The 15,576-nt window shown below is 35.3% G+C and overlaps 1 protein-coding gene across 2 annotated transcripts in view; it reads left to right on the plus strand.

The window, feature by feature from the left end:
- Window positions 1-15,576, plus strand: part of UHRF2 (ubiquitin like with PHD and ring finger domains 2) — an 83,083-nt gene that overhangs the window by 35,316 nt on the left and 32,191 nt on the right. For both annotated transcript variants that reach the window (XR_014135945.1, XM_060609800.3), the window contains exons 4-5: window positions 1,370-1,588; window positions 13,420-13,529. Coding sequence is in view for 1 of the 2 variants with exons in the window: in XM_060609800.3 (XP_060465783.1) it covers window positions 1,370-1,588; window positions 13,420-13,529 (329 nt within the window). In the remaining variant the exon portion in view is untranslated. The remainder of the gene's footprint in view (window positions 1-1,369; window positions 1,589-13,419; window positions 13,530-15,576) is intronic.

Consider the following 15,576-nt stretch of genomic DNA (forward strand, 5'->3'; position numbering starts at 1 on the left):
AGGATTTGTGAAATCAATTGCTAGGCTTTATTCCCAGATTATCTGACTCATTAGATCCAAAGTAGAGCCCAAGAATTTGCATTTGTAGCATATTCCCAGATGATGTTGATTCTGTTGATCATACTTTGAGAAACACCATTATATTACAGTAGTTTGGCCTACCCAAAGGATTGAGCTTTACAGGAGTAGGAACCAGACATTACTCATTTCTTTGCCCCCTACTCCCAAGCAATACATAGGGGCAACCGGTCTTAATTTTATAGAAACCACTACAGACTGTTACATTGCTGTCTTTGGCCTTGTTGATACCAGAGGTTAGGACTGAAAATTTAGAAAACTTCTAAAGCTTTAGGTTCAGATCAGTTTTGTTTTTTATGTTAAGCTTACCATTAGAAGCACAAAATCAAGACTCTGCTAGAATTATTTCACACAGTTCCACTCTCTGATATATACAAGTTTCTTTTTCTTTTTTTTTTTTTTTTGCCATTACTAGACTACATGGCTACATGTAAGAACTAGAATTTTACCTCTCTCTTTCTGGAAAAACAGGCTATTGAAATGTGCTAAGTTGTGTAAAGCAAACAGCAAATCTCAAACTGATTTCAAGTTCAGGAAGAGGTCCACATCTAGTCCCGTTAAAGTAATTTTTTTTAACATTTATTTATTTTTGAGAGAGAGAGACACACAGAGCATGAGTGGAGGAGGGACAGAGAGAGAGAGACAGAGACAGAATCTGAAACAGGCTCCAGGCTCTGAGTTCTCAGAACAGAGCCTAAGGCAGGGCTCAAACTCACAAACCGTGAGATCATGACCTGAGCCAAAGTCAGACACTTAACTGACTGAGCCACCCAGGTACCCACTGTTAAAGTAATTCTTAAGTTTAGGTTAAAAAAATGGAATAAGAAGAACTTGTGTTTTTTACCTACCCCTACCCGCACCCCTCAAGCTAGCAAAGAATGTCTTACTAAAATTTTAGCAAGAACTTTATTCTGGCAATTAAAATCATGAAAAGATGTCATTTAAGTTAAATTAAGAATGATTTGATTCTTTATATGTTGCATATAGGTTTCGTCTTTGGTAGTAATCATAAGCAGCATTCTTTTTTTTTTGTTTAATGTTTTTAATGTTTTTTTATTTATTTTTGAGAGCAAGAGAGAGACAGAGTGTGAGTGGGGAGGGGCAGAGAGAGGGAGACAGAATCTGAAGCAGGCTCCAGGCTCTGAGCTCTCAGCACAGAGCCTGATGTGGAGCTTGAACCCACAAACTGTGAGATCATGACCTGAGCCCAAGTCTGACGCTTAACTGACGAGCCACCCAGGCCCCCCATAAGCAACATTCTTATGTGATTCTTCTCTTTTTCTCTCCTCAGATATCCAGAAAGTGGTACTGTAGAAATAAATGTCAAGGATCTTCGACCACGAGCTAGAACCAATTTGAAATGGAATGAACTAAATATTGGTGATGTGGTAATGGTTAATTACTCTGTAGAAAATCCTAGTAACAGAGGATTTTGGTTTGATGCAGAAATTACTGCACTGAAGACCATCTCAAGAACCAAAAAAGAACTTCGTGTGAATATTATCTTAGGGTAAGATGCTCTACACTGATACCCTATAATTACTGAAGTAATCAAGGAATGTAATTCTTAGGTATTACTCACATGTTCCTCAGTAAAAAAGATGTAATCTATGAAAGATAAAAATTTACATACTAAAAGAGAACTATTTTATACAAATTCTTGAGATTTTTTTCTTTTCTTTTTTTTTTTTTTTTATAAGAATGGCCCTTAAATGTCTATCACTGCTTTAAGACTGGAGATACTATTTGAAAGCATCTTGGAAATAACTGAGTATTAGAGAAATCCTTGCTTACCTCACAGAGGATGTATGTTGATGTAGTAGCAGTGACTATCAGCCTAATCAGCTATCTGCAGTACTTGTAAGACTAGCTGAAATTTTCCTTCATAGTAATTTTCTTAAGTTTACAGAATTTAACAAGCTTAACGAAGAGAATTCAAAATGTAAAACGTCACCCAAAATGCCAAATTACTTAACCGCTATTTCCATCATTAATTCACTAATTTACTTTTTGAAAAGCCTCTTAAACTGTTTCTAGTTCTTACAATGTTTAAGTAAACAATCTTGGATTATGTATTTTGTGCTCTGCTTTTTTTGTAGAATGAATTCTTAGAAGAACATTTCTGTTGAGCAGTGGGGATTCTAGAATGACCCTGGCAGTTGTGCGTGTGTGTGTGTGTGTGTGTGTGTGTGTGTGTGTGTGTGTGTATAAATATGTATGTATTTATATACGAAGCAGCCACACTAACGCTTGTCAAATTCTGATTAACAGAATTATTATATATAATATATATTGGATAGATAATAATTTATATGTTAAATATAATGGCTGTGTTCTATCTTGTAACAAATCAGAGGTCAAGCATCTGCTTATGATTAGTAATACAAAGTAGGAGTCTATAAACTATAGCCTACTGGCTACCTGATTTTAGGAAAATAGTTTTTGGAATTCCTATCCATTTGCACATGATCTATGGCTGTTTTTGTATTGAAAAACATTGTTCAGTGATTGCAATGCATACCATTACAGTAATGTGTACTGAAAATATAAGACTCCCTGGCTTGCAAAATCTAAAGTACTTACTTTCTGACTCTTGATGAAAAAGTTTGCTGACTCTTACAATAAAGAAAAATAATGTGAGGTGCTGATAATAACTTATACTTTAGAAAATGGTTTCTGAACTTTCTACAAACAGAATCACACTTCCAGGTAAAGATGTAACTCACAGACTTCCAAGCAGCTTGAAATTCTGATAAGGATATAAATCATGAAGAAAAAGAAAAGGCATCTATATAAATTGGTTATATAGGGAGCCTTATAATGTACTTGAGTACAGGAAGTACAAAAACAGCATGTATACTTAATAGGAAGAGGTAACAGTACTCATAGAGTTAAAAAACAAAACAAAAAAAAAAAAAAACAGCTCACTATTTAAAAAGTTTTCCCTTAGTGATTCTGAAGTACAGTTAGAGTGGAGCACCCTGGCTTTAGGGACTAGAACTACAATTGAGTGGAAATTATAGATAGGCAAACAATTAGAACAATTATGTGATGCCTCTCCCAGTAGTGCAACATGCCGTCCTGTAACACGTTATGTTCTGTCATTTAAGGTTTTTTTAAAAAAATTTTTATTTAAAATTTATTTTATTACATTTACTTATTTTTGAGAGACAGTGAGAGCATGAGCAGGGGAGGGGCAGAGAGAGTGGGAGACACAGAATCTGAAGCAGGCTCCAAGCTCTGAGGAAGCATTCAGCACAGAACCCGACTCAGGGCTCAAACCCACAAACCATGAGATCATGACCTGAGCCAAAGTCAGACACTTAACTGACTGAGCCACCCAGGCGCCCCTGTCATTTAAGTATTTACTAGATGTGTTAGGAACATGAGAGCCAAAAAGGAGCCAGTGTGGTATGTGGCTTGTGGATAGAATTTTTTTTTCCCCATGTTTAAAAGTCTTTTCTCATTACTAGAAAGAGTGGATAAAAAATCAGAATGAAGGTATAAATGTATTCTGACATTGATAGTTTGGAGCTGTTCCAAACTTTGCTGTTGTGACATTATCCCCGTGTTCTGGTGCTTATGTGCATTAATTTCTGTGGGATGCATCTTGTCTAGAAGTAGAATTGCTGGATTGTAAAACCTGTACATCTTTAATAGGTAGGACCAAATATTTAAGGGGCTGTATCACATTACACTTCTATAGCAGTATTAGAGGTCTCATTGCTCTGCATTTTCATCCACACTTAATTTTGTTAGACTTGAATTTTTGGTAATCAGGTGGGTGTAGAATAAAATAGTGTATCATTATGGTTTTGATTTGTATTTCCTTGACTACTAAGGAGATTGATAACCTTATGTTTATCGTCAATTTAGATATCTTTTGTGAGGACTCTGTTCCAAACATAAATGTTTTGTTGTTACTAGGCAGTCTGTTATTAGGTAGTCTGTATTACTGATTTTTTTTTATATTACTAATTTCTTAGGAGTTCTAATTGGGGGGCTTGGCCATTTCAGTTATATGTAGAGAAAATATCTTTTATTGCTTTTTTCATGTTATGAATAATATTCTTAACCTTAAAACTATCTGAGGTGATGGAAGTTAACTTTTTGTGGTAATCATTTGTCAGTATATGTATCTATCAAATCATTATGGTGTATAGTTACACAGTTTATGTCAATTACATCTCAATAAAACATGGCGTTGGCAGGGGAAAAACTTTTTCTGCCCAGAATGCATTATTATTTTAAGCAGCTTTGTGGTTTTATCTTTCTTTAGTAGGCCTTTAATCCATTTGAAGTAGGTTTTTGTGTACAGTGTGAGGGTTTGACTTACCTTGAGATATATGGATAATCATTTTTCCTAGCATCATTTATTAAAAAGCCCATTTTGGGGGGCACCTGGGCGGCTCAGTTGGTTGGGTGTCTGACTTCAGCTCAGGACATGATCTTACAGTTCATGGGTTCGAGCCCTGCATGGGGTTCTGTGCTGACAGCTCAGAGCCTGTAACCTGCTTTGGATTCTGTCTCCCTCTCTCTGCCCCTCCCCCACTTGCATTCTGTCTCTGTCTCTCAAAAAATGAATAAACATTAAAAAAAAAAAAATGAAGGGGTGTCTGGGTGGCTCAGTCAGTTGGGCATCTGACTTCAGCTTAGGTCATGATCTCACCGTTTGTGAGTTTGAGCTCTGCTGACAGCTCAGAGCCTGCTTCAGATCCTGTGTCTCCCTCTCTCTCTGCCCCTTCTCTGCTTGTTCTCTCTATCAGTAATGAAAAAAAAATTTTTTGACAATTAAAAAAAAATAAAAAGCCCATTTTTGAGGGAGAGAGGCTAAAATAAAACCCACTTTTCCCTCACTGATTTTCAGTATCCCCTCATATCAAGTGACTATATTTGATGCATCCATCTGATGTCTGTTCTATACCATGGGTCTATGTTGTGTGTCCTGATAGCAGTTCCACACTTTAATGATATGATACAACAGGGCTTCCTACCTTGCTCTTCAGTAGTTCTCTATTTTCTTAGGTCTGTGTGCTTTTATTTGAATTTTCCAAGTCATCTTGGTAATTTAAACATAAAAACCATTGGGAATTTAATACGTATTGTGTTGACTCTAATCCATGAATGTGCCTGTTCTCCATTTATTTAGGTCTTTAATGTGTTTTTCTCATGTTTTTATTAGGTTGAACCACATAAAATGTCTTTGTAGGTTCAAAATAATTGAATGTTGGCAATTATATGGTAGATCCTGATTTAATGCCGTCCAGAGATCTGATCTTATATGGGTGTCTGTTATCCTTATTTAACTTCAGGTACTACTTGTTATTCCTGTAAATGGTATTTTTATTTCATTTTCCTTTATTAGTGGTATACAAGTAACCTTTGATCTTGGATCTAGTAGCCTTACTAGATTTATTAGTTTTAATTTACATGTCGATTTTTTGGGGAATCTTTATGATTATAATCATCATGTGTGAATTATGACATTTTTGTCTTTTGATTTCTTTTATTCACCAACTGCATTTTAGTATGTTGTTGAAAGGAAGTGATGATAGCAGGCATCTTTTTTCTCCTTTATCTCTATAAAAAAAACTTTCAAAATCTCACCAATATCTATAGTGTTTGACATAAGTATTTTGTGGATACTTTGTGTGGGATTTTTGCATTGTGTTAATGAGTAAAATTTGCATGTTAGTTTTCCTATTTAACTGTCCTTCACAAATTATTCAGATTTTATAAAATAATGAGAATATTCTTTTATGGTGGAGTTTTGTTTCCTTTTCTTGAATGGTATAACTTCTCACTAAAGCCTTCTTTGTGGGAAGGATTTTTATAATTGGTTAATTTCTATAATGATCATAGGGCAATCCAGATTTTCTACTTCTTGAAATAGAATTTTTTTTTTTAAGGAACTTGATTTTATCTAAATTTTATTTAAACTTCAGCTTTGATACTCTCTATTGTATTGAAGGTGCAAAGGAAGTAGTAAATATAGGACATGATTTTTAATCTGCCTTGGATATTTGATAAGGGAACTCGGAGTTAAAGTTCATGCTTGTTTCTATTTTTAATCTGTGACTACTAAAAAGTGAATATGCTTAAACTGTCTAGCGATCAAATTCTATTTTTAGCTTATCATTTTCTGTTTATATTTTAGCTTTGAAAAAAATTCAGAACAAAAGTTTAGGAGTTTTAAGTCCATTTTTCAAAATACTTTGTTCAGTTTCTATTGTGATGCATATTCATTTAATACCACATGAAGTTATGTTAGTTTAGATATTTATAAGTAGAATTTGAGGGGCACCTGGGTGGCTCAGACCGTTAAGTGTCCAACACTTGGTTTTGGCTCAGGTCCTGATCTCAGAGTTTGTAAGATTGAGCCCAGAGATAGGCTTGTGCCCTGACAGCACCAAGCCTGCTTGGGATTCTCTCTCTCTCCCTACCCCTATACCCCTCCCCTGCTCCTCCTCCACTCATGTGCGCATGTGCGCTCTCTCTCAAATTTTTTTAACAAAAACTTAGCCTTTAAAGACAAAAAAGTAGAATTTGAATCCTATAGGAAGAAAATCCTTTATCTAAAGCTAAAGTAAGCTATGGATGTACTTTATTTTCAGTGTCCTTTTTCTTTTTTTTTTTTTTTTTGGGACAGAGAGAGACAGAGCATGAACGGGGGAGGGGCAGAGAGAGAGGGAGACACAGAATCGGAAACAGGCTCCAGGCTCCAAGCCATCAGCCCAGAGCCTGACGCGGGGCTCGAACTCACGGACCGCGAGATCGTGACCTGGCTGAAGTCGGACGCTTAACCGACTGCGCCACCCAGGCGCCCCTCAGTGTCCTTTTTCTAGGGCTTTTTACTTACTAAATTTTATCCAACTCGTTTATCATCACATCTCTTTAGTGATATTCTTATTATTGTACCATTCTTACACTACAATTTTGGTGTCCATATCAAGTTATAAATCAAAGTTTACTGTATTTTAACCATATTGGCCTCTTTGTGGTGCTTAATCATATGAACATGCTTCTGCTTCAGAGCCCTTGCCATTTGCTGTTCTTCTGCCTGGTCTGCTCCACACATATCCTTATTTGGCTTGCTCTGTGTCTTGTCTTGGTTGTTTGTTCAGACATCACTTCAAAAGAAGCTTTTAATGTTGTATAACATTACGTATGTACATGCAGGGCATTGAATTGTTTCCTTACTCTTTCTTTGTGGTATTATCACCTGAGATTTCTCTCTCTTGCCCTACTTGTAGTAGTTTCCTGTTGTTGCTGCAACAAATTCATAAATTTAAATGGCTTAAATAGTAGAACTTACCATTTTATAGTTCTGTAAGTCAGAAGTCTTATATGGATTTCACTGGACTAAAAGTGTCAGCAGAGATGTGTCACTTTTTGGAGAATCTAAGGGAGAATCTGTTTCCTTGCCTTTTCCAGATTTTACAGTCCTCCCAATGCCTTGGCCCATGGCCTACTTCTCCCATTTTATTTATTTATTTTATTTATTTATTTTTTTTAATAACTGTTTCTTTTTTTTTTTTTTTTTAATTTTTTCCCAACGTTTTTTTTTTTTATTTTATTTATTTTTGGGACAGAGAGAGACAGAGCATGAACGGGGGAGGGGCAGAGAGAGAGGGAGACACAGAATCGGAAATAGGCTCCAGGCTCCGAGCCATCAGCCCAGAGCCTGACGCGGGGCTCGAACTCACGGACCGCGAGATCGTGACCTGGCTGAAGTCGGACGCTTAACCGACTGCGCCACCCAGGCGCCCTACTTCTCCCATTTTAACGTTGCATATCTCTGACTCACTTCCCTCTTCTACTTTTAAGTTCCCCTGTAATTACCTTGGGCCTACCTGGTTAATCCTATTTCAAGGTAATTAACTTAATCATGTCTACAAATTCTCTTTTGCCATGTAGTATAATATTCACGTGTTCCCGTACTTAGGGCATAGATATCTTTGGCACCCATCATTCTGCCTGTCATACCACTGAAATGTTAGTGCCTTGACTTTTGTTGGCTGTGTGCCAGGCCCTGTTCTAGGCATTAGTTATAATGAATATTAAGTAAATAGAGTATTTCATAGAATTGGAGATTAACGGTTTTCTTTATTTTACCATCTCAAATTAAAATATCTTGCTATTGGACCAAAGTTGTGTTCTTTAAGAGATTGAGTTTGAGTTTGCATCTACAAACCTGCATGAATCCTACCTTGTGGTTCAGTTCCTGGGATACTTTTTCTACTTATACCCACTGATAACATTGAAATGGTCATGTTTATTTTTTATCTCTACCTGCTAGGTGGTTTATTTACCATTTATCTTAAACTGTGAGAAGAGCCGTTTGGTGTCCTAGCTTTGAGGGTGTTTCTTAGATGTCTCATCTCAAATTTTTTTCTTTTTTATGATTTCATAAAATAGTGTGCCTTATAGTTGTCTTCCATTTAGAGTCCTAACTTTGGGAGTTCTTCTTAGACTACCCCATTGCAGGCCAGTTCTTTTTTGGTAGTACATAAAATAATGTATTTTATAATTGGTGGTTTATTAGATTCAGTTTTGGCTTCATCAGTTTTGTTCAGAGGAAATCGGTATGGTAAGCCTTCAACTGAAATGATAGATAAATGAAAAGGTGATTCTAGTTTTGAATCTGTTTTTGTGATATTTATTGTACCACCTAATGAAGTACATGGAAGGTTTCTGTTTCCAGGTAGGATGGAATAGCTGGCAGTAGATTAGCATTTTTACCTAAAACTAGAAGAGCCAGCTCAAATAACATTATCATCTGTTATGTTAATGAAGCAGAGAGGTAAGGAGAACTACCAGAGCCTATGACTCTGGAATGGGAAGAACCTTAGAAAGCAGTTGGTTTTTGTAGTTGCTTTTTGCCCTGGGAACCCTTGCTAATAATTATGGATGTAGAGCAGATCTAGTTGAAAGCAGCTGGGGGCAGGGTGGAGACTGAGCTTTTGGCAGATGTTGGGGATGTTTCACACATATGGCCTGTTTTCCTCACATGACTTTTGCTAAATACTGGGGTTTTGCTGGGCAGGAGGCTAAAAATGTAAGTAAAAAGCACAGTGGAGTTTTCAGTAGTCTTCGAAGGCAAACAGATTTTGTGATCACTGGGTGAAATGGTCCCACAGAGTATACAAAAGGCTCTTAGTTGAAAACTGGATGGCTAAGACAAATATGTAGACTACATTTTGTAAACAGGCCTTGCCTCAGCATAGTTGCTGAATAAAATGTTAAATCACCACAGTATCTTCCCAGCACGAGGAAGATTGGTCTGAAGCCTCCTCTAATGTTTTATACTTATATTGTTGAATATTTTTGTTTGGTTTGATAACATCTTTATCTCGGCTTCATTTTTTATAATATGTTTTCATTAGAACTGTATTTCTAAGTTGAGAAATTTTTTGTCCATGTTTTCAGATGCTGTTCTATTATGTTCTAGCTTACATTGTTTCTGATGAAACTTGGCTCATATTCCTTTTGTTTTTATCTTTAGTTTTCAGCATTATTGCAATATGCGATTATATTTTCTTTATATTTATCTTGCCATGGAACCAAAAGTATGGTACCAAAAGGTAGGGCCACATAATCAAAAACCAGAAGAAAAATCAATAATAAAAATGGACCCATAGGTGATACTGATAATTCACGTTATCAGACAGGATTTTAGAATAATTATGATTAATATGCTCAAGAAAATAAATGAAGGTGGAGAATTTCAACTGAGAATTGGAATCTATAAAAAAATCACTGGGAATCGATAAGATAATTACTCTAGAACTGAAAAATACAGTATCTGAAACTAAGACTTCATTAGATTGGCTTAATAGCAGAAGATAGGAGTAGTGATAGGCAAGTCAGTGAAAAATATCAAAACTGAAACATGGAAAAAAATTATGAGAAACAACACAGAAAAGACTGTCGGACACATGGGACCTGGCAAAAGGTATGCATTACATCTATTTGTTGTTCCCAAAGAAGAGAAGGGTGAAAACAATATTTGAAAAACTAATAACTAGAATTTCCAAAAATGGGAGAAGATAGTCCAAATTGAAGCCCTGTGAACCCTAACCAGGATAAATACAAAGAACACACTGTGGCATATTGCAATAATGCTGCTGAAAACTAAAGATAAAAACGAATATGAGCTGAGTTTTCATCAGAAACGATGTAAGCTAGAACACAATGGAACAACATATGAGAACACTGATAAAAAATGTTAGAAATACATTTCTAATGAAAATAGATTACAAAAATGAAGCAAGATAAAGATGTTATCAAACCAAACCTAAGAATCCAAACCCTTTTGTCCTGCTGGTGGGAATGCAAAATGGTGCAGCCGTTCTGGAAAACAGATGGAGGTTCCTCAAAAAATTAAAAATAGAACTACTCTACGACCCAGCAATTGCACTGCTATGTATTTATCCAAAGGATACAGGTGTGCTGTTTCAGAGGAGCACATGCCACCCCAAGGTTTACAGCAGCACTGTCGACAATAGCTAAAATATGAAAAGAGTACAAATGTCCGTTGACAGATAAATGGATAAAGAATGGATAAAGAAGATGTGGTATATATTACTCAACAATCAAAAAGAATGAAATCTTGCCATTTGCAACAACATGGATGGAACTAGAGTATATTATCCTAAGTGAAAGTAGTCAGAGAAAGACAAATATCATATGACTTTACGCATATGAGGACTTCAAGATACAAAACAGATGAACATAGGGGAAGGGAAGCAAAAATAATATAAAAACAGGGAGGGGGACAAAACATAAAAGATTCTTAAATACAGAGAACAAACAGGGTTGCTGGAGGGGTTGTGGGTGGGGGGATGGGCTAAATGAGAAGGGGCATTAAGGAGACACTTGTTGGGATGAGCACTGGGTGTCATATATAGTGGATGAATCACTGGATTCTACTCCTGAAATCATTATTGCACTATATGCTAACTAACTTGAATGTAAATTTTAAAATAAATTTTAAAAAAAATCCTAGGAAAAAAAAAGACATAAAAAAAAAAAAACAACAACCTAAGAATCCAATACCAACATACTACACTAAAAGAAATACTAAAGAGACATGAAATACAGGAAAGAAAATACATAGGAAGGGTAACTGTATGAGTAAGTTCAAATAAACTATTCACAACACACAATAATAGTGAAGTTTAAAATATGTGTAAAATAAAATGCAGGACAACCACAAAAGATGGAAGTTGGTAAATGAAGCTATGAAATTCTGATATGATCAGAGAAGTAGTGAGAACTTAAAAGTAGATTGATTTTTACCTGGTATATTCTCTAAGAGCCACCACATTAAAGTAATATTTTAATACATAATTAAATATTAAAAGATTAAAAAATAGGGTAAAATGGAATAATTATTAGAATAATTCAAAAGAAAGCAATCAAGAAGAGTAAAAGAAACAAAAAGGTAGATAAAATAGAAAACATATAGTAAAATGGTAGAAACAAACCCAGATATGTCAGCCATTGTATTAACTATATGTGAGCTAAATATTAAAGATCACCAGAGGAGATAAAAACAAAACCCATATGCTGCTTATAAGAAAGACTCCTTAAATATGAAGTCACACAAGTTGAAATTACAAGGATAGATGGAATTCTAGAAAGATGACAACAGCATAGATTTTTAATCTCCCTAGATATTCTCATACAAACATAGAACAACTAAAATATCTAACCCGAAAGTCATGGGCAACATTTATAACCATTCAGGGAATTGTGGTATCCCCTACAAACACCAAAATAGCTGGTGGGATAAACAACTGATAGCTATGAGACCTGTGTGATATCAACACCATACAAGAGGTAGGAGAGGGTAACTATAGCATATGTGATGAACCCAAGCACACTGAAATAATAAAACTAGTTCAGCAAGCTGTTTTGAGAATAACAGTTATGGTGTTCATCTTTCAAAATAACCTGCAGTGATTCCTGCTTCCTGGTATACCACTATTAACAGTTTTACCAAAAAATGAACTGGATTTGATTAAGCATTTCTAAATGCAAGGGTTGGCCATTGTTTTGTGCAAAGGGCCAGATGGTAGCTTTAACCTTTGGCGGCCAAATGGTCTCCACCATCACAACTATTCTGCCACTATAATACGAAATGAACTATAGAGAATGCATAAATGAGTAGTTTTTCCAGTAGAACTTTATTTATAAAAATAGGCAGCAGACTAGGGTTTTTTGACCTCTACTCTGGATCCAACTACTAACTTACTAGAAATACAAATGATGGGGAAAAAACCTATTTAAACTACACTTTGGGAATGCACATATCAAAATCAAGTCTGCGGGGAAACTCTATAGGACAAATAATAGCAGTTCTTCAACAAATTGTAAGCAAGAAAAAGATTGCATGGAAATTGATAGGTTAGAATCTTTAAAGCACAGGTAGAACTGTATATATCATATGCTTAGGCAGATAAGTGATAAGACTAAGAAAATTAAGGTAAATAAAACTCTTGAAAGGGAATAATGAGATTGGGAGGGAGCATGTCAAGTGCTTCTGAGGTAAACAGTTCTATTTCCTGTCATGATTGATGACTGCAAGAATGTATACCTTATAATTGGCTATACTACACATTTGTCTATGCAGTTTTCTGCATTTGTGAATATTTGACATTAAAAGTTTTAAAAGGTGAAAGAATAGAAAAAGTTACCAAGCAAATTCTAACCAAAAAAAAGTACACTTTTGATATAGAATGCGTTACAGAGATACAGAGCCATTTTATGACAGTTTAAGAATCCTAAATCTCTGTGTACCCAATAACAAAACTTCAAAAATATAAACCAAAGTTGACATGTTAAAAGGAGAAATCCACATATAAGTCCATAGTCACAGCCGGAAAGTTTGAAGAAGCTTATGCAAACAGGTATAAACTGTGTCTATGAGGAGTATGGCTTGGTATCTGAAGGACTTTTCTTTTTAATAAGAGGTCAACTTTTTACCCAGAAACTTACTGTATTTACTGGAAATATATTTAAATCTTTTATTTTGATTGATAGAGTATCATTTTATCTAGTATTTAATTTATAAGAAAACTGTCTTGTTCCTAGATAATCTAGGTGAAGTCTATAAATTTTTTTCCTAATATTACACTAAAGTTACACTTAATTTTGAATAGTAACTAGTCACTATTTGACTTTACCTGCCATTGGAAAGCTCAAAGTGATTGGAATAGCTATAGTCCCAATTTGTAAATAGACAAAGTTCAGTGGGTTTCCTAAATGACTCTTAATTATTTGTATATGATTTAGATTTTGCTGGCAGAAGTTAACTTTTCTTCTTTTTTTAAACAGGGGTTCTGAAGGAAAATTAAATGACTGCCAGATAAGATTTGTAAATGAAATCTTTAAGATCGAGAAACCTGGAGCACATCCCCTCTCACTGGCAGATGGAAAGTTTTTAAGTATGAATTTTTCTTATGGATTTAGATTACATATATTGTACTTGATTGGTATTTTAACCACCCAGGGAATAACTTCCGAGAAAGTATAAAGCTGCTGCAGATCATACAAATTTATTTTCATGACCACAGTTTTGATCTAAGATCCTTTCTGGTTTAGTGAATTTTTCTCAAATGATAAGATTTGTTTTTAAAAAAACAAATTTTTTTTCTCACCTTGGCATTTTATTGCCATTTTCTTGTTTCGCTTATTATAAATCTGTCCAAATAACATTTCAGTAATTTTGTGGCTACTTAGATTGATTTTTAATAATGAGACTTACTTTCGTATGAGTAGAGCCTGACAGTAATGATGGTTAAACTTTGAATTTCTGGGAGGTAATAAATGAGGTTTAAATAATCATGAGAATATTAGAACGTAGCCCTACCTTTTCACTGTGCATATTGTATTTGCTTAATATCATACAGCTGGTTGGTAACAAAGGTAGGGCAAGATTTTAGGTCTTTTAATTCATGATTGAATTGCTATCTTTCCAAATAGATTACTGTTTCATACTTTCTTCTGAATTTTTTGTGGGAAGCAATTTATTGGCTTTATGCCACATGTCAATGTCCAGTATTTTTTGTTTGTTTTTTAAGATTTAAGTAATCTCTACACCTAACGTGGGGCTCAAACTTACAACCCTGAGATCAAGAGTTGAATGCTGTATCTACTGAGCCAGGTGCCCCCAATTTCTAGTATATTTTAGAAAAATAAAGTTTTTAGGCAGACTAAAACGTTCTGCCTAACCTCTTCTTACCACAATTGTGCAAGATTACAGCAAGACAAGACCTTTAACAGATCAGTAAATAGACTTTCATGTTACCAGTCTAAGCCATTCTCATTTTTTGAGACTGCAATGTTGATGTATCTAGATTTGAATTAAGAACCTTTAGGAGTACTCTGTCAGGCTCTGTGCTGACAGCTGGAGCTGCTTCAGATTCTGTCTCTCCCTCTCTGGCCCCTCCCTTGCTCATGGTCTGTCTGTCTCTCAAAAATAAATACACATAAAAAAATTTTTTTTTTTAAAGAACCTTTAGGTGTACTCTGTAGGAGTACTTGTGTGGTTATATCCTAGGATTACAGGTAACTTGAGTAATTTGAGTAAACCTTTTTAATGTAACTTAGTCATTCTCAGTAAAACAGTGCAAAACCAAGATAGATAAGGTTTTTGTCATCTTTCTATTCTCAGTACTTCTGCATGTATTCTGTTCCCTCTCATTCTCCATATATCTCTTCTCTGCCTAATGCTACTCACATTATAGCTACAACTTGTATGTGAAGAAATCATTTCAGAGCCACAGCCAGACTGCCACTGATCATATCACTCTTCATACCAAAAATCTAAGCATGCCAAAGGCATGTTTTTAGGTCTGTCATGCATCCATTACTTCTATGTTGTCATAGCTCCCTTAGTGAAAGTAAAACAAAATTGTAATCTGCCATTCATTAGCAACAATAGAGTCGAAATCGACTCTTGATTTCAGCTCAGATCATGATTCTCAGGGTCGTGAGATTGAGCCCCATATTGTGAAGACTGTTTAAGATTCATTCTCTCTCTCTCCCTCCCTCTCTTTCTCTTTCCCTCTCTCCCCGTCCCCCTCCCCCTCCCTCCCTCCCTCCCTCCACTTCCCTCACTTGCACTCTCTCTCTCTCAAAAATAAAATAAAATAAAATAAAATAAAATAAAATAAAATAAGGCAGTCACCAGTTAGAAAGATAGTGCTGAAATCAGTGCCTTTTCTCTTCCCCCTCTCTTATTTTTCAGATATGGCTTCCCATTTCCCTTATATTGCTAGATCAGTTCTGATATGGTAAATTTCCTCACAAATATGTTGTGTACATTTGTCAGAAATTCAAAATATAAAACAATATTAATTTAAAAATAGAACTCCCAAGAAGTAATCAGTCAAACTATGTATATCATCCTAGACCTCTTCCTCTATCTACATAATTCATCTGCAAAATTCTGCAGGGGGTGCCTGGGTGGCTCAGGTCGTGATCTCACAG

The sequence above is a fragment of the Panthera onca genome, chromosome D4 (assembly GCF_046562875.1).
Source record: "Panthera onca isolate mPanOnc1 chromosome D4, mPanOnc1 haplotype 2, whole genome shotgun sequence".
Lineage (NCBI taxonomy): Eukaryota > Metazoa > Chordata > Mammalia > Carnivora > Felidae > Panthera > Panthera onca.